The sequence below is a fragment of the Salvia splendens genome, chromosome 2 (assembly GCF_004379255.2).
Source record: "Salvia splendens isolate huo1 chromosome 2, SspV2, whole genome shotgun sequence".
NCBI classification, from domain to species: Eukaryota; Viridiplantae; Streptophyta; class Magnoliopsida; order Lamiales; family Lamiaceae; genus Salvia; species Salvia splendens.
This window is the reverse complement of record NC_056033.1, coordinates 15656689-15676995: the sequence shown is the minus strand read 5'-3', so window position 1 is coordinate 15676995 and position 20307 is coordinate 15656689. Positions and strand designations below refer to the sequence as shown.

Below are 20307 nucleotides of genomic sequence, written 5' to 3'. Positions count from 1 at the left end.
TACTACTCCTTATGAGTTGTGGACTGGGCGCAAGCCCAATCTAGCACATCTCAAGATTTGGGGTTGTCCGGCTCATGTATTGGAAAAGGATCCAACTGGAGGGTCTTACTACGATCTGGTAGTAGCGTGGTTTCACACGGAGTAAGCAAGTGTGCACAGAGAAAACTAACGCAAGTGCTTGGTCAAGACTCCACGCTCCTTAAATCCGTTGGATCACCAGGTCCAGGAACTCAAGAGAACACAGAGTGTTTTTGTCATTGGACACACTCGACTCCCCTTCAAAAATAAATCCCTCAACCCGAATACTAGAAATTAGCATAGGGAAGCGGGGTCAATCCCACGAAGATGGATTCGTGAAGTAGTGCTTAGAGACTCTGGAAACAAGAAGCTGCTGCCACGCAAAAGGGTTGAGAATTTTAACTATCTCTAGATCTAGGCACGAAATATAAATGCTAGACCTAAGACACAGGAAATGTAATAAAATCAGACTTCAACACTGAGAGACACATTTTACTTCCTAGATTAAGTAAACGACTAACTAACCAAGCCTAGACAGGGAAAATAAAATAGTGTGGACCACGGCTCCAAATATAGCAAGTACGGCTAAAGCTGTAAATAACAAACTCATGCTCCAGCTATCCAAACCCAACAACAGACACAATCGACTCCATAACTCCGGTTTTCACAGATCTGCTCCGATCAACTCCGAATTCAAACAATCACAGACAACTCCACAACTCCAGCGAACTCAACCCTCCGATTCATCCACAAACAGACTCCGATCACCCAGATCCAACCACAAACCTGCATAAATTCATAAAACAACTGCGAAACGCACCCAGTTCGAACAATCCAACTTCAAAATACCGGAAATCAACATGACAGACGTAACAGAAAATCAAACTTGCATTAAAATAAGAGAATATTCGGCAAAAGCAAACAGAGGTCCGAGCTTCGAACAGCGAAGCTCGGCAAAATCAGCAAAGTATGAAAGTGGAAATTAAATTATTTCTTCGCCCCCACTGAAGGACGGTGTTACAACCCAATCGAAAATATATGAAAGCTCAAGTAAACCCCAGTGCATGACCCCCCTGAATCTCCCCACGAAAAAGAACCCAAGTGTGTGAAAAGTGAACTAAGCTACAGGCTGTTAGCGAGGTCTCCAACCGAGAAGATCCCTCCAGCGTGCATGCTTCTGCCTTTTATAGACGCGGACATAGCCTTCTAGAGTCTTCATAGAAATCTCTATTCTACCCTTCAACTCCGAGGCTTCCTCCATCAATTAATTTTCCGCATAATGTCCACTCATTCACCTATTTCCTAGGTCCACGCAACTGTCTTCTTCCTTTCTTGGACCTGGCGAAAATCTTCACACACCTGGCTTAAAACGTGCGTTAGACCCAGAAATTTTTCGAATTAAAACCCTAGACCTATGCATGAAATTAGCCTTATCACCAACTAAGCTAGGATCAAGGACGGAGGTATGTTTGTTTATAGGATACCCCAAAGGGACGAAAGGTTATGAATTCTTTAGTCTCCGAGACAAGAAAGTCATTGTGAGTACTCACGCGACATTCTTAGAGGAAGACTATGTAATGAATCATAAACCCAGCAATGAAGTGGCTCTTGATGAGCTAACTTCTGTCACAAGTTCCATTAACCAAGAACAAGTACCAAGTGTACAAACAATTCCCGAAACTTCAACTTCTACTCAAAATATTGTAGTGCCGCGCCGCAGTGGGTGCTGGGGTTTGGAGCCCCTTGCACAGCGGAAGTTATGCATTCACAAATAAATCATAATTACAAATCTATTTGACCGATTATGGGATCAATTAACTACATGTTAAACACAGAATTGCATCCAAGAACGCACATAATTCATGTAAAAGGAATTAAAACCTAAAACATGAATTCCTACGGTTTAGAATTACCGATTTGATTCTCCAAAGAATCGTCGATTGCTTGCGCCTTCTCCACGTGATGTTCTTCGTACTCAACCACGAACCTTCTAATCTGTATCCCGAACTCAGATAATGATCTTTGGGTAGGCAAAGCTTGTCAGGATCGAAAAGGGCTTGATTAGAAAGAAGACAGAACTTCAGTTCTCCGCAGAACTGAGAAAAATCGTTCACTGCCAATGAGGAGCACGAAATTTTAATGTTAATTCATCTTAAATCTCATTTTATATAGAGTTGTGATGGGCCAGATTAGGGATCCATGGAGGTTGGACTTGGGCCAAACCTGTTGGACTTTTAATTATTAAATTGAGCCCCAATTTAATACAAGTCCAATAGAATATTATTATCATCCACTATAGTATAATAATATTGACAGCCCGTCCAATCCCAAATTACGATTAATCCAGGCTTTACCTCTTTAATTTATTATTTCCCGTGTTTAAGATATAAATATCCATTAATTAATTCTATTCGACTTTAATTAATTAATATCTTTTTCCAAGAGTTGTCTAGTTCAAAATCTTTATTTATTATTCTGGAATAAATTCCAACCGGCCGGGTTTCTGAATAATAAAACCTTTTTCGAACACCTCTTGAGGATATTATCAAACTGGACTCACCCAGCACACGATTCATTGCAATAACAATACTAGCACCTCTAGACATTGATCACCACTACCCAAGATACCAGAATTCTTAGATTGCGAAAAATCCGCACCATTTGATAAATCAAAGTAGTGCATAATCAATATCGTATGCTTAATGTTATGTCAACAATGATTAAGAAATAACAATCACCGAGACTTCGTCTTTCAGTAAATAGCAAGAAAGACTTATCTCAACTGTTAGATCCTTCAGTGCTATACCACACCAGTGTCGTTTATTTCCTAGGTAAGGAAACATGCGGACTGACACTGCAACCTTTCACGATAGGTAGCCAAAGTTTATCTAGGTTGTGAAATTCTATTTCTCTTCTACAAAGGACCGACTGAGTCACCTTCTGTGAACGTCGTTCTTGACCAGTCTACTATGTAGAAGAATTAGACTTATTTGCTTCTTATACGTTTAAATGTTTGAGATACATCTTATAAATGCACAAGCAAACATCAATGCGATAAAATTAATTCTTCTCGCCTTGGGTTAAAAGTGGATTGTAGAGTTTATTGTATACATGCAATTCTATCCGTGCAACATGCTCGAAATATGCTTTTCAGTATACCAATCCTAACAATCTCCCACTTATACTCAAAATCATGCTTTCGAGTATACCCACTGCCAAAACTCTCCCACTTATACTCTAAGCAGGTCTCGGGCCATGATACATCGAACTACCATACTTTTCACCTCATGTGTAAAACATGTTGCCATATAGGCATTTTGTGAAAAGTTCTGCCAGGTTGTTCTCTGATGATATCTTGGAAACCATAACGTCTTGCTGCGCACTTAATCCTTAATTAATTTCATACTTCATCTCTATTTGATTGCTTAGCTTTATCAGATCGTGTTTCCCTCGAGGTAGACATATGACTAGAGTAATTATAACAAAATATAATACTCATACACATACTCAGAATCACGGTCAAAGCTATTAAGAAGTTATTGAGATTAACAACTACCTTAGTAGTTTCTGATGAAATCACACTTGTAATTTTCATGATAGAGTCTGTGATGTAATCACACTCCTTCATGACTCAGTTTTCAACTCCTAACGTTAACACATAGTCAAAGGATAACTCGATCATCAATCAATTATAAAATCGAGTCAATGTAACCTAAAGGACATAACATGGATGTCTGGTAAACTAGAGCATACCGTTTAGTCTTCTTCAAGTACTATAGTATATTCTTTACCCAATCCAATGTCATTGGCCATGGTTAAAATGATATCATGCTTCAATGCCAACGGCAAAGCTAATATCTAACTTAATACACATCATAGCATATATGAGACTTCCAATTATGGAACTTGTCTCATTCTTCTTGATCTCATTCAATGTCGAAAAACACTTGACTAGAGATAAAATAATTCCATCTAGAAAAAGAAAAACCTTTTTCTTGGAATTTTCAATGCTAAAGTGTCTAAGTATTGTGTAGATGTAGGATTCTTTAAGAAAACATAACATTCTTTTTCTAGTAATCTAATGACACAGATGCTTAGAATGTAACTAGATTATCTAAAATCCATCATCCTTAAACTGGGTAGATGATCAGTTTCCTACGCTAGATAACCCTCTTAGTTGTTTATCAACTTTTATAGATGTCATCATCGTAGAGTACCAAGAATACCAAATATAGTGCACTTTCAACTTTCTTGCCCTGTATTACATAACCATTAAGATGATCTCCTCAAGACTTCTACTTAAAGAAAACTGTCTTGACAATCATAGTACATACATCATAATTTATGTAGGCTACAATAGACAATATACAGATCGACTTAGGCAAAAATGGCAGGCGAGAATATAATTCTCTTTGGGTATAACCCTTTGCCATTATTCTAGCCTTTTGAGATCCATGCTTACACTTGCACGTCCACTAGCTCCCACTGACTGAAATAGTCTATGGGTAGTATCGCAAGTCTTGCAAACATTCTTGTCTATTTAAGATTGTTATTCAGAATCTATCATCTTATCAAGAATGATTATCTGAATAAGTCATTGCGTCCTTGTAGTTACAGGGATTATGTTCAAGTTGATCTAAGACTGAGTCTTAAGACTTTTTTAGACCCATGAACTTATTATGTTCGCAAAGAACGCTCCCACTACGACACGACTCTTACAATCTTAGGTACAAACGTTGATTTTCTTAGTGCATAAGTTTCTAATGGTATGACTTCTTGGTTAAGATGGAAAATAGATATTCTCATTATCTTAAGAATTATCATGTTTGTTAGGCTTGTAGTTCTCCTCATAATCTTCATCAAGGAATCTAGTATTCGTGTAAACAAACACATATCTTGCCGTGAAGATTATAGAACCTGTACCTTTTCTATCATTTGGGACAACCTTAAATCATACCTCAGTACACAACTCCAATTACTTGGATACTTTTTCCAAAACATGTGTTGGAATAACGCCACACCTTGAGATGTGCTGGACTAAACTTGCATCTAGTCCACAACTCGTGTTTTGTAGAAGGTACTGGTGTTATGATAGTTTCTTTAAGGTATAACTCGTTGTTTCCAACGTATATCCCATCAATGATAAGGTGTTATTGAGTAAAACTATTCACTTATCGAACTTGTCTTCGATAGACTTCGATATCTTCTTATATGACTATCCCATTCTTTAGAAGAATGCTTGGAGTAGTCAACTAGAATTTGACTCCCACTACTGATCTTAACTCATTTGCTCGTCTCCTATGGTGTAAACCATTGAGACTTACTAGTCTTTCTATGTTGCATAGTATTCTGAATCCTTTGAACCACCAAAGGATTCTAACTTTATAGTGCATCAACCAGACTTGACCTTCAAGCTATTTAACTAACAAGTTGTTAAAATCTCGATAGTCAGTTGAGTTAGACAAAATCAGTTTGAACAATTACTAAGTACTTTCTTGGTCTTATGATTAAGTACCATAAATACTTTATCATTCATTGTTTAAGAAGTTGAACTGTGGTGTTAAACTCAATCTTTTTGCAATTATATTGTTTAGATACTATGATGTATAATTTATTTTTCTATGGTACTATGATAGATATTCGATCCACATTTCTCAATAATGCAAGCATTATCAAATGACATCGAACATCATTTAATCATTAACAAGTTTTGAAACTGAAACTAAATTCTTTCCAAACTAAACTGTACCAATAAAACAAAGTCTTATACATCAAAACAAAACAATAAAGTGAGCATAAAAAATAGCTCCCACTGCAACAACTGCCCAACTGGATCTAGATCTCTCTTTTAGAAATTGCATTGTTATCTAAGTCATTGTCCTTCTGTAGAAGAGGTCAATCCGACTCACAATGCATCTTCTCTTTTGCCTTTTCACCTAATTTTTCTTGCCTTTATAGCTTTCATTGATGATAATTCAGCTCTTCCCTCTTTCCATTGCTAGTCTTCTGTTCGATTGAACTAAGACATAGGAAAGATGCAGCCTTGATGAATTCGTCAGCTATCATGTTATCTTTCTTCCAAAAAGTAATAAAGTGAATACAGTGCTGAAGGTTTCCAACTTTTCAGCAACAACCTTCTTGTACTCACTTCCTATTACATTTGGCGATGAACTTAGTGTAGAAACTATTTGAGTTACTGAATCAGAAGATTCATCAAAACTTTCTATCTCTTTTAGATGTTCCAATAGAATCTGGACAACTTCCTCATTGGATATTCCTTTATCATCGGTATAAACCAAGACCTGTCTCACTACTTAAAAGAAAGTAGTTTGACCTTCTTCCTCAAAGAACTTATCGAGTACATGCATAAAATGCATTCTCAAACTTTCTTTGTAGAATTTTGTCGAGGAAATGGATGACATTAATTAGTGAGTACAAACTTTAAGTTTTCACCAATGAGAATCTTATCCATTTAATAATTCCAGTCTACATAATTTTGGCCTTCGAGTTTGATTTCTTTAAGGTTCGCAGACATTATTAAGAATTTGGCTGAGAAGAAATAAAACTATTTATCACATACTATGCTTAATACATGATCGCAAACAACCAAAAAAACAATTTATGTATCTCGCAACCGTGAAAACCAAAATAAGTACGCCTCTAGGGAGGTCATACAAATTTGGATTCCAACAATTTCCTGGTCACAATACCGACGGATAGTCCAGAGACCACTAAGGTGGCATGGCCGCCAAATATTGCCTAAGCATTTACCATAAATATTTGCATCTAGGAATTTCATTTTTATTTTGATACTCCTTCTAGGGAAGGTCGTACGCCACTAACAAAATTCCTTAGCTATCTTATAAATATGCTTAAACATACGAACTTGCAATTTCATAGGATTATGGCTCCCACTAGGGTGGGTCGCGATAATATTAGAAACATGCTTCCAATTTAAACAATTTACCATTAAGAAGTCTAATATTATGAACTTGCTATTTCGTGGGATTATTGCTCCCACTAAGGTGGGTCACGATAATATTAGAAACTGCTTCATATATAGACCAATTTATGGAGACCATATACAACGCACTGTTGTAATTATCGCTTAGTCATTTTAAACATGGTTTTTGCATAATTATCACATAAGTAGATGAGGCAGACAATCCACATAAAACAGATAATCACCAAATAAACAGATAAATCCATTTAATAATATGATAATTAATCTTACTGGATAATTATTGAAATTATTTAATAAATCTAGGGAGATTTAATTGAATAATTAATTCCTTATCTTATCCAAAACATGAATTTCGGATTTGATAAATTTATCTTGGATAATAACTATCCAAATTAATTTAGGATTTATCTAGATAGAATGGAATCTATCTAAATCCTCTTAAGATTATTCTAGATTTTACAGGGATAAAATCAAATCCTAAAATTCAAGATAAAATTGACCTTGGATTATCATTCTCTAAATCTTACCAGGATATTTCAAGATAAAAACAAATTTCTCCAAATCCATAAGACGAAGATAAAATCCAATCATTCTAAGATTTAAACAATCTTAGATTATTTAGAATACGAAACTAGAATATATCATATCTATTAGGATTTATTCTAGATAAAATTAACTTTATCAAAATCCAATTAGATTAGGATTATCTTGTATTATCTTTATCCAAATTTATCTAGGATATTTTCTAAATAGAAATAAATCTATTTATATACATAAAATTAGGATAAACTATAATTAATATTAATTAATTCAACTAGGATTTAACTAGATAGAACTAAATCTATCTTAAATCCAAAAGATAATTATAATAATGGATTAACAATTATCTAAATCTTCTAAGATATATTCTAGATAGATATAAATCTATCAATATCTATAAGATAGAGATACATTTAATTATCTAAATCTACTAGGATATTTTCTAAATAGAATTAATTATATAAATATCCACAAGATAAAGATAAACATGGATTTTAATTATCCAAATCTACTAAGATATATTCTAGATAGATATAGATCTATGAATATCTACAAGATATGGATAAACATAATTAAAATTTATCTTAATCTATCTAGGATTTATCCACAAAGAATTAAATCTATATAAATCCATAAGACAATAAAATTAATTATTACCAAATTTATCTAGGATTTATCTAGATATAATTAAATATATCTAAATCCATATAATAAGGATAAAATCCAAACATAATTAACTATTTATCTAGTCTATCCAGGATTTATTCACATAGAATTAAATCTATATAAATCCATAAGAAAAAAATAAAATAAATTATTATTATCCTAATTTATCTAGGATTTATGTAGATAGAATTTAATCTATCCAAATCCATAAAATAAGGATAGAAAATTCAATTAATCCATAATTTAATTAAAAAAATTAAATTTTAGATAATCCAATTAAATTGGTATATTCAAAACTTATTCCAAATTATATCTTGAATTATTTCCAAATTTAGTTACAAAGGTTTAGGAAAACCTAACAAAATTAGTTCCAGGGTTGAGGAAACCCTAACTAATTTGGAAATGTGAAGTCACGGGACGAAGACCCGCGTGAGTGTCGCTGCTGTCACAACAGCCTGCTCTCGCCTCCGTCGTTGACCGTCTTTCGAGTCCGGGAACTGCCCACGAAGGGCTCCCACTCGCACAGCTGCTGTCAGCCTCAGCATCGTCTCCGGCGCTGCTGCTGCATCGTCGATGTTGTTGCGACGTCGTCGTCTCTGCAGCTGTCGGCGCTGATATCTTGCGGTTATCCCCTCAAATCCCGAACAGACCGCCATGATTTTTGAATCGAATTGGTTGGGTATATCCCGCAATTCATGTACCAGCAAGGAAGAGGAAAACTCCAATTTCTAATTTACGTACAATTAATGTACCGATTTGATTCACATAGTTAATTGAAAACAAACATATTCACGTAATCACAATTTAAAAAAATAATAATGATTACAATATGTAAATCACGTCACAAAAAAATGAACAATTCAATTAACACTATGTAATCATTAAAGATTGGGATTGGATTCCATCGACCAAATTGATATAAATTTGTTCGGCAGCCCTTCGTCGCTTCTGTTGTTCGTTGTTCTTCGTATTTGAACATATATATAACCAATAAAACACGAACCGAACAAAGAAACTCATGTGTTCACGCAATACACATAACATGAAATTAATCCACATAATCAGAGCCAAAAATTGGCTCTGATACCAATTGCTAGGGTTTGGAGCCCCTTGCACAGCGGAAGTTATGCATTCACAAATAAATCATAATTACAGATCTATTTGACCGATTATGGGATCAATTAACTACATGTTAAACACAGAATTACATCCAAGAACGCACATAATTCATGTAAAAGGAATTAAAACCTAAAACATGAATTCCTACGGTTTAGAATTGCCGATTTGATTCTCCAAAGAATCGTCGATTGTTTGTGCCTTCTCCACGTGATGTTCTTCGTACTCAACCACGAACCTTCTAATATGTATCCCGAACTCAGATAATGACCTTTGGGTGGGCAAAGCTTGTCAGAATCGAAAAGGGCTTGATTAGAAAGAAGACGGAACTTCAGTTCTTCGCAGAACTGAGAAAAATCGTTCACTGCCAATGAGGAGCACGAAATTTTAATGTTAATTCATCTTAAATCTCCTTTCTAATCTCCTTTTATATAGAGTTGTGATGGGCCAGATTAGGGATCCATGGAGGTTGAACTTGGGCCAAAGCTGTTGGACTTTTACTAATTAAATTGAGCCCCAATTTAATACAAGACCAATAGAATATTATTATCATCCACTATAGTATAATAATATTGACAGCCCATCCAATCCCAAATTACGAGTAATCCATGCTTTACCTCTTTAATTTATTATTTCCCGTGTTTAAGAAATAAATATCCATTAATTAATTTAAGTTTGCTATTCGACTTTAATTAATTAATATCTTTTTCCAAGAGTTGTCTAGTTCAAAATCTTTATTTATTATTCTGGAATAAATTCCAACCGGCCGGGTTTCTGAATAATAAAACCTTTTTCGAACACCTCTTGAGGATATTATCAAACTGGACTCACCCAGCACACGATTCATTGCAATAACAATACTAGCACCTCTAGACATTGATCACCACTACCCAAGATACCAGAATTCTTAGATTGCGAAAAATCCGCTCCATTTGATAAATCAAAGTAGTGCATAATCAATATCGTATGCCCAATGTTATGTCAACAATGATTAAGAAATAACAATCACCGAGACCTCGTCTTTCAGTAAATAGCAAGAAAGACTTATCTCAACTATTAGATCCTTCAGTGATATACCACACCAGTGTCGTTTATTTCTTAAGGTAAGGAAACATGCGGACTGACACTGCAACCTTTCACGATAGGTAGCCAAAGCCTATCTAGGTTGTGAAATTCTATTTCTCTTCTACAAAGGACCGACTGAGTCACCTTCTGTGAACGTCGTTCACGACCAGTCTACTATGTAGAAGAATTAGACTTATTTGCTTCTTATACGTTTAAATGTTTGAGATACATCTTATAAATGCACAAGCAAACATCAATGCGATAAAATTAATTCTTCTCCCCTTGGGTTAAAAGTGGATTGTAGAGTTTATTGTATACAAGCAATTCTATCTGTGCAACATGCTCGAAATATGCTTTTCAGTATACCAATCCTAACAGTGGGAGGGTCTCGCATGAGCCCGACAGATACATTGGTTTGGGAGAATCTATGGATCACTCCTCGGACAGCAATGTATTAGATCCCTGGAACTTTGCGGAGGCGCTGGCAGATGTCGGTCTTTGCGAATGGGTGAAAGCAATGGATTCGGAACTACAATCTATGGCTGTACTGCCATTGGGAGCAAGTGGATATATAAGCGTAAACGTGGACCCGATGGACGAGTTAAAGTCTTTAAGGCAAGACTAGTGGCCAAGGGGTATACCCAAAAGGAAGGCGTCGATTATGACGAGACCTTCTCCCCAGTGGCCATGCTCAAATCGATCTGGATACTATTTTCTATTGCAGCTTATATGGATTGGGATGTATGGCAGATGAACGTTAAGACTGCGTTTCTAAACGGCGTTCTTGAGGAGACCATCTACATGGAACAACCCGAAGGATATGCCATAAAGGGCAAAGAACACATGGTTTGGAAGCTTAAGAAGGCCATTTATGGCCTAAAGCAAGCATCTAGATCGTGGAACCAATGTTTCGATCAAACTGTTCGCAAGTTTGGATTCGAAAAGTGCCCAAGTGAAAGCTGCGTATATAAGAAAGTTGATAAGGGGAATGTGGTGTTCTTAGTTTTATATGTAGATGGCATTCTTCTAATTGGAAACAATAAAAAGATGTTGTCATCAGTACGAACATGGTTGTCGAACCAGTTCGAGATGAAGGATATGGGAGACGCGGGACACATCCTCGGGATCAAGGTTCTTCGGAATCGAGAAAAGAAGATGTTGTGCTTATCTCAAGAACCTTACATCAACACAGTACTTAGTCGTTTTAGCATGCAGGACGCCAAGAAAGGTTTCTTACCTTTTAGACACGGCATCCATTTATCTCAAGAGATGTGCCCTAAAACGTCGTCTGAGATACAAGAAATGAGAAGGATTCCATATGCTTCGGCAGTTGAAAGTCTCATGTATGCTATGCTTTGTACTAGACCTGATATTTGCTTTGTTGTTGGCATGGTGGCAAGATATCAGTCGAATCCGGGCAAAGGACATTGGACTGCCGTAAAGAACATACTCAAGTACCTTAAACGGACTAAGGACTATGCTCTAGTTTACAATGCAGTCGAGCTCTGTCCTTTGGGATATACTGACTCAGACTTTCAAGCTGATTAGGACTCGAGAAAATCTACTTCAGGATATGTGTTCACCTTAGGAGGTGGGGCCGTAATTTGGAAGAGTGTGAAACAGAAATGCATCGCGGACTCAACCATGGAAGCCGAGTATGTGGCTGCTTCGGAGGCTGCAAAAGAGGCAGTATGGTTCAAGAACTTCCTTATGGATTTAGGTGTGGTTTCGAATCTTCCCAAGAGCATCACCATTTATTGTGACAATTCTGGTGCTGTGGCAAACTCGAAAGAACCAAGAGCTCACAAAGCGAGCAAACACATAGAGCGGAAGTATCATATCATTAGAGATATAGTGCAGAGAGGAGACATAAAAGTGGTCAAGATTGTGTCAGAGAACAATCTGAAAGATCCTTTTACAAAGGCTTTGGCGGTGAAACCGTTCGAATGCCACATTGAAGGAATGGGAGTTCGACTCATTCAAGACCTCAACTCGCTTTCAGTATAAGTGGGAGAAATTTAGACGTGTGCACTATTTTTTTTGTATACTCGAAAGCTGTTTTGAGTATAAGTGGAAGATTGTTAGGGTTTGTATACTAGAAATCACCTTTCGAGTGATAGGATACTGTAAAACTCTACTTGTTATTTTTCAATGAATAAAACAGATTATTTTTGTCATAATGCTGTTATGTTTTACATTTAATGGTTGTTTATTGCATATTTAAATGTATAATAACGTAACAAAGTCTAAGTCTTTGTTCTAATAGACCGGTTGTGGGCGTCGTCCACTTTAAGGTAACACGGTCAGTTCTGAACAAAGAAAAAGAAGAATTTCACAACCCAGATAGGCCTAGACTACCTATCGTGAAAGGTTGCAATGTCAGTCCGATTATTTCTAAGCCTTATTGAAATAAGATGATATTGGTGTGGTATAGCACTGAATGGATCTAACAGCAAGACGAGTCTTTATGCTATCTACTGAAAGACGAGATCTTGATAATAATTTCTTAATCAATGTACGTTAGCATTGAACATACGATATTGAGTATCTACTACCTTGACTTACCAAAGGTGCGGGTTTTTCGTAACCCAATGATCCAGGTATATTGGATAGTGGTGATTATTATCTAGCGGTGCTAGGATTGCTATTACATTGAATCGTGCGCGAGGAGAGTCTCGTTTGATAACATCCACAAGAGGAGCTCGAAACAAGGTTTTATTATTCGGAACCTAGCTAGTTGGAGTTTGATTACTCTAGGAATAATAAATAAGAGTTTCTTGCTAAGTCCACTCTTGGAGATTAAATATGTTGATTAATTAAGTCCATAGCAGACATTAATTAATTAATGGATGTTTCTATCTTAAAAGCGGAAAATGAATTGAATGCAAATAAAGGAAACCCGGAATACTTGTAATTTCGGATTTGGAAAGGAAGTGCAATATTACTTCTGTAGTGGTTGCTTGTAATATTCCAATATAAGCTTATATTAAATTGTGGGTTCAATTTAATTAATAAAAAGCTAATTGGGTGAGGCTTGATCCAATTCTTCCTTAGATCCCTGACTGGGCCCAATTTGTGACTTAATATAAATAGGAGACAGAAAACACCCTTTTTTCTACATAAAAATTTCGCCCCCTCTAGAGAGAGAGTTCAAAATTTGTGCCTCATCCGTGAGCAGTTTCTGTCTTCCATTATTCGAGTCCTAGTACGTTGGTGAGATTTGCCCACACAAATATCAGCGTATAGTCCGGGACATCAGTCAGAAGATCCGAGGTCTTATATTGAAGATCTTCACGTGGAGACGGGGCAAGCCATCGTCGATTCTTGATTGAATCAACGAGGTAAATTGGCTAATTCTGTAGTAAGCATGTTTTAGAGATTTTATATGCTAAAACATGTTTTAATTTAAGTTATGAGCATGATACATGTGATAATTGTGCGAATAGAATTTGTCTGAATAATCTGCTAAATAGATCAAATTCATGTGATCGGATATTTCTGCACGCTTCCGCTGCCAACCCCTTCAGTAACGGGGTCAGTCCGCCTCTCATTAGCAGAGGAACGTGGGCCATCCCCAATCGAGGTTCGGCGACTACCGACCCAACATGGACGCGATCAACACCCCTTCTCAGCAATTCCAATCCTCCCAATTTCAATCCACCCAATCTCCTCTGTCTGAATCTGATAGATTCACATAGGACCAGTTGATGGGGACACCGGAGACCCCGACGTCCGATCGTGTGGAGACGGGGAGAGGCGGCGGCGGGCGAAGTGGTGGCGGCGGGAGGCGAAGCGGCGGCGGCGGCAGGCGAGGCGGCGGCGTGCCCGGTCGACGGGGGGCGTTCTACAAAATGGCAGAGTCTGTTGCTATTGCCAGGGCCTGGGAGGCGGTTAAGACGGATGCCATAGTTGGTACAGATCAGACCGATGTTTGCTTCTGGAAGCGCGTCGTGACGGTATACAACGGATTCAAACCGGTAGGCAGCGTTGAGCGTTCACACGACCAGATCCGGAAGAAGTTCAGCAGGATCACTAGAGCCCTCAAGAGGTTCACTGACATATACGAAAACCAACTCCGCTCTGCTTAGAGCTGCCGTAGCGAAGCTGACATACAAGCGTAGTCGTGTCAATTGTTCAATACTGAAGGGTGGCCCAAGTTCGGCTACTGGGACGAATTCCTCGTTCTGCGAGACTCCCTGAAATTCAAGGCCATCTGCGAGGAAGAGAGTGCTCCTGGTGCAAAGCGGACAAGGCTCGGCATCGCCGGCAACTATAGCAGTAGCAGCGGCTCACGTACCTTCGACCTGAACGACGATGTTTCGGAGGAGCCCCGCTCGTCACTCTCCAGGCGCCCACGTCCACAGGGGCCAGCATGCCGCAATTCGAGAAGCTAGATCCACCTCCTAACTCTCTACTGCGGGCGCGTCTGCATCGCACCCAACACCGGCCGCGTCGGTGTTGACCCATACCCTGGAGGTGCAGATGATGAAGCAACTTTAGGAGAACTTGGCCTTGTACGAGAAGTCGACCTACCCAGTCACCAAGGGGATGTTCTACGACCTCTTACTGAGACTGAGGTCGAAGTTTGGGTTCCGCGAAGGGGCGGAGGCGGGAGCGGTGGGCGGCAGCGGCGGCGACGGCGGCGATGAAGTTAGTGAAGAAGAAGTGCCGGATTCTGATGACGCCACCGAGTAGGCGGTGGTGGCGGTGTTTTTTTTAGTGTTTTTATAAAATTTTAGTTGTATAATTTTTCCCTATCTATAATAGAACGAAGATTTGGTTTAACTTTGGTTTTTATTAAATTATGCAATTTATTTATTTATTTGTTATAGTCTGATAATTTTTATGCTAGTTAAATTAAAATATAAGCAAAAATGAAAAAAATTATAATTTGTGGCTTGGGCTTGGCTTGTCCACTATTGTGTGAACACGTTTTTTTGTGGTCTGGCTAAGTTTGGTGGATTGGCCTTGGACTTGGGTTCCACTATTGTGGATGCTCTAACACCAACAAATGATTAAAAATTAACCAAAGCAATGTGTGTTCGATCTCCTAATTGCACTATAAAAGTTTATTACGAAAAAATAAAATTATAAAATTATACAGAAGTAAATTTTTTAAGAAATTATATACCTCGCTTAATAAGTAACCTAAATGAATATTTTTTACTTTAACATATATGAATTGAATTTGAAAAATAATTACAGCCCCTGATTGATGATTGCCTTTGTAAAAAAAATAGGCGAAAAAATTAGGGGGTTTTAATAATCAACTACGTACGTGGGTTTCATACTGGGGCGAGTTAACTAATTCAGATATTAACTCATAAATGGATTAAGACCTCCATTTTTGGGCCTTTGCTTTTCCGTTGGGCCATGTAGATACTGTAAGTAATAAATCGAACACCAACAATGGATTACTTAAATGTTTGCTTTTCTGCGACTACATGCCTACAAAATTGTTTTACTTATTTCTATTTTTATTAAATATGCATTCAATTAACAAAATATTATAGGTTCGTGTATTTTTTTAGAAAGAAATTAGAGTTGTTAAAGTCAAATTTTTGGTATACTTCATGTAGTACATATGTGAAAAAACAGAATTTTCGATATTTGTAGGGAAATACAATATTTAGTATATAGTTTGATTTGAAGGAAAATTTTACTACATAAGTTAAGAAATGTTGTTTTGGGTTGTCAGCCGTGCTTGTCAGGAATAGAATAATCAATAATTGCTGCGGCAGATAGGTTTTGGTGGTTATGTGATAATTTTGTGTTGTTTATATTATGGTTTGGCAAAATACAAATGTACAATAGTTGGGATTAATTGTTGTTTTCGACATGGTTGCGACGAATTTTTAATTCCAACAGTTTCTTTGGTGTATGAGTAATTCTTGATTATAATTAATATGTGAAGTGGAACTAAAATATACTAAGTGTCAGTGATGGTAGTTAGTTTAGTTTTGCATCGAGATGCATAATTATTATATTAATATCAATCTATAATTATTTTATCCAAGGTGTACCATCTACGGTATCTTCCTAACGCGATGATATTTTTAGAAAATTAAATACAGTATTATTTTAGTTTTTTTTTACTGGTATTGTTATTTGAAGAGAGAAGGTGTAGGGTACAATTTGGATGGTTTATGCTCTTGGGTGTCATTCTTAATATTAATCTATTGTAATTTTCGAACTAATCTCTAATCTTGGAACGTTGTGCGGCAATTATTTTCTTCAAGGTCAACCATCTACCTAATGGATGGAACTTTATGTTTTTTAGAAAATAAAATAAATCGAGTTTGCACGAGACTTATTAATAAGTGTATTTGGCTAATACGGATTAAGAATTAGCAATGAATAGAATGACACTCGATAGGATGTACGTATTCGAATTTCTAAGCTAGTTCAGATTTTGATTTTTTATTAGTTTTGATTTAATTGTTTAGGTATTGACTTCAAGCATCAAATTAATTATAAGCTAAATTATCAGAAAAATAATAAATTTTAATCAAAATCAATAACAACATCAAAAATTTTAACAATTTTCTCAATTTTTCTATGATAAAAATTCAGATTTCTTACTTGTAATTTTTGCTGATTTGACGCACTCATGTTTCAAATTGATGACTTAGTTGTGTGATGAGAAAAAATGATAAAACTCAGATGTCACATTAAATACAAATTTATCCCAGTTCGATCCCGTTTATTAAAATTCATGATTGCAAATAATTTTTCAAATTGTGAATCAATCAAAAAGTTTACTGTAATTATTTATGAGTTATTTTCCCTTAATCTTATCGAACTATTAATCCTGTCAAATTATAAATCCTTCATCATTTTTTAAAAATGGGATATAAAATGGTCATCCCTCCCTACGTTCGGAGAGAATAAAAGATTTTCTTTTGGGCATACAGATCAAAACAATACTTAACTACTAAGAGCATCTTCAAGTGAGATGGTAAATGGAGAGGTAAAAAGAAATAACTATCATATTTACCTCTCAATCATAAAATTTTATGCTCCAATGGAAAGGGTATTTGAGGAGATATTATAACTTCTTTTATTTTGATAAGGTATCTTTACATTTTCTTGATAGAAAAGGTAAAGAGTTAGTTATTTTGTTTGCCTTTTTAATTTACCTTATCTCCTTGGAGTCTATTACTTTTGAAGAAGGTATAATAACGTTTTTGAGAAGGTAAATGAGAAATATATCTTCTCATTATACCTTTCCCCTTAAAGATGCTCTAATAGGGTTTATGCTAAGAGAAGAATAAAAGAGTTTCTTTTGGACATAGCGATTAAAAAATAATTAATAAGGTATGTTGAGAATAAATTACGAGAGTGAATAAAATAGATTAATGAATTGAGAATTAAATAAATAACTTAAGAGTGTATAAAGTACGAAAGAAAATGAGTAAATAACTTAGTTATAGTTGAATAATCTAAAAATTACTCCACAACTCAAATACAATGAAACGAAAGGATTACTAAATAATTATATTTTGGGGTATAAATTAACTTAAACAACGGGATACAATCACTAGTTCTATCTTCCTATATGTGCTAATAGAGATTATTCTTGTTTAAAAAAAATCAATATAATTTGTTTCGGAGTCCTTGAATTAATGAGTATGACTATACAAATTGGGTTACTTGAAAGCATCCATGAATCATGGATAAAAAAGCTTAGCAAAAAGTAGTTCATTCCAAGTATCTTGAAGGCCAGGCAAACACCAATGCGTGCAATCCGCGTAGCTGACCGGATTGGCGAGCTGCTCCGGTGTCAAGGGGTTCCATTGCTTCTTGTAAATGGATGTGTGTGCATCCTTTCTGTAGCTCGACATCTGCGTGATGTTTAGGAACGTGATCGGATACCTCGACCTCCTAAACACTTCCCCTATCACATTCATCACACTCTTCCGACTGTCTGATCCCCAGTAGTTTGGATCATCTATCATTTCGCTCTGATTGTAGCAGTTTCCCTTCTTGCTCCCTCCCCAGTCGATCGCCCTGTCATATCATGTAGTAATATTAATAAGAGAGCGTAATTAATTGACCATGTCATTGTTGTGAGTCTGACTGACTTTGCGTGGGTAGGCGACATGCTGGTGAAGAACACTCTGGTGTTGTTGGGATCCATGTTTTTCTTGGCCCATCGCAGCATCGTTTTCATGGCCATCCGGTAGGCGTCCTCTGTTGGCACCTCTGCTATGTCTCTGTCTTCGCTGCCCAAGGTCTGTTGTCTGTTCGCAAATAGTATAGTAAATTACTTCTCCAACATATATTTTATATTTGTTGTTTTCGGATTGGGGAGACATACAGTATGTTGAACTTGAGGCCAGTCATCCACCAGAGATACGTATTGAACACCATTATGTCAACTCCTTTCCAGTATTTCCCGTGCTTGTTGATGGACCCCTTCCGCACCAGCCTGTCGCTTATTCTGTGCACGATTGCATCATCCGAGTTCGACTCTAGGAGAAACGGCGCCCAGTAGAATTCAATTGTCGCGTTGTAATCCTGTAAACGCATTTCAATTTTTTCTTTTCCCAACACAAATGTACTACTCCTATAATATAAATGTCAGTATCTACCTTGGCCGAGAAAATCGTCAGCGAGCCGTTGGTGGTCATAGATTTCCGGTCTTCGGGTATGATCTTGTGGACAAGGCAGACCATCGAGACGAATTGGCCCCGGTTCAGAGAGTCCCCCACGAACATCATTCTCTTGCCTCGAAGAGTTTCCATCATTAATGTCGCGTTGAAACTGTCGTGTTTCATGAAATTAATACTCCTTTCGTCCCAGCTCAAGGGATTGATTTCTTTTTTGCCGTTGTTTTGTGAGGGTGATAATAAATAGTTAAAGTGGAGAGAAAGTAAAGTAAGAGAGAATATTCTCTCTTACTTTACTTTCTCTCCACTTTAACTATTTATTATCATTTTCCCCAAACACGTGCCGAAAAGCAGTCAATCACTTGAGATGGGAAGGAGGGAGAATTAGATATAGAAAATGAATTTTTTTTTCCTAGGAGAGAGCAAAGGATGCTTTTTGAAGCATTGGTTAAAAAAAACCTTGGGAGAGAACAGGCGTGAGGCTGCCATCGCCAATGCTGGTAGTCGATGTCAGGGCGGCCGTGCTCCTGACATGTCAGCTGGGGTTGGATGTACGGACAGTCAGCCTCCTCGTAGAGCGGGTGACGGTTGTCCCACACCCACCGCCCGCTGAAGATGTCGCAGCCGCTCTCGCCCTCTCTCAGGGCGAAAGCCAGCTTTTCAACCTTCTTCTCTTAACACCACCAAAAAAAACATATATTACTATATTAGCCTTTAAGCTAGATTCAACTCAACTCAACTCAACTCGACTCGAATCAACTCACTTGTTTTTGCTGGCGAAGACAAGCTCGGGTAAGGGCGATAGTCCTCGAATTGGCCGCCGAAGATGCAGCTGAAGTCCTCGCCGTAGAGGATCGTGACGAACAAGATGAAAGCGAGTAGGGTGAAAAGGTACGGCGACAGCCGCCCCTTGCGGAGGAGGGCGGCGGAGGAAGACGGTGGCGCCTTCATTTTTTTTTGTGTGTTTATAATACGTGACAAGTGTGTGTGGTTTTAATAAATAAGTAAGCAATAGTTGCAATTTCTGAATCCAACAGTTTCTTTGCTGGATTAGTAAAATTGCTTTTGGTTATGATTAGATTATGTGAAGTGAAACACAAGGAATATTAATGTTTAGTTTAGTTTTAGTTTTGTATCAAAATTCAATTATGGTAGTATTTTTTTATTTATGGTAGAAGGTGGAGGGTTCATTTGGATGCATTACAGTGTTTGATAACGACTGATTAAATTAATCTTGAGTTTGGATTTTGGTGGAAATTCTTGGGATTAATTTATATTAAAATTTTCAAAATCTTGTATGGCTGTGCGGCAATGATTTTGTCCAAG

At 37.0% G+C, this 20307-nt stretch overlaps 2 protein-coding genes across 2 annotated transcripts; one reads left to right on the top strand and one right to left on the bottom strand.

Moving 5' to 3' along the window:
• The first annotated feature begins 14076 nt into the window (after window positions 1–14076).
• Window positions 14077–14457, top strand: LOC121774591 (rRNA 2'-O-methyltransferase fibrillarin-like). Its single transcript, XM_042171442.1, has one exon. It carries the CDS (start codon window positions 14077–14079, stop codon window positions 14455–14457), a length of 381 nt encoding a protein of 126 aa, XP_042027376.1.
• A 3396-nt stretch (window positions 14458–17853) lies between these two features.
• On the bottom strand, window positions 17854–20067 carry LOC121761932 (protein trichome birefringence-like 33). The gene is made up of 6 exons (XM_042157649.1): window positions 19746–20067; window positions 19441–19654; window positions 18964–19135; window positions 18690–18889; window positions 18454–18612; window positions 17854–18379 (listed from the first exon to the last, which is right to left on the bottom strand). The coding sequence occupies exons 1-6, from the start codon at window positions 19930–19932 to the stop codon at window positions 18040–18042; spliced, it is 1272 nt and encodes a 423-aa protein (XP_042013583.1). The 5' UTR covers window positions 19933–20067; the 3' UTR covers window positions 17854–18039.
• Window positions 20068–20307: the final 240 nt, after the last annotated feature.

Coding starts and splice junctions, on each gene's coding strand:
- LOC121774591 (XM_042171442.1), top strand. CDS start 14,077: ATGGGGACACCGGAGACCCCGACGTCCGATCGTGTGGAGACGGGGAGA.
- LOC121761932 (XM_042157649.1), bottom strand. CDS start 19,932: ATGAAGGCGCCACCGTCTTCCTCCGCCGCCCTCCTCCGCAAGGGGCGG. Junction 19,655..19,745: donor GTCTTCGCCAGCAAAAACAA/GTGAGTTGATTC, acceptor GGTGGTGTTAAG/AGAAGAAGGTTGAAAAGCTG. Junction 18,613..18,689: donor GGCCTCAAGTTCAACATACT/GTATGTCTCCCC, acceptor ATTTGCGAACAG/ACAACAGACCTTGGGCAGCG.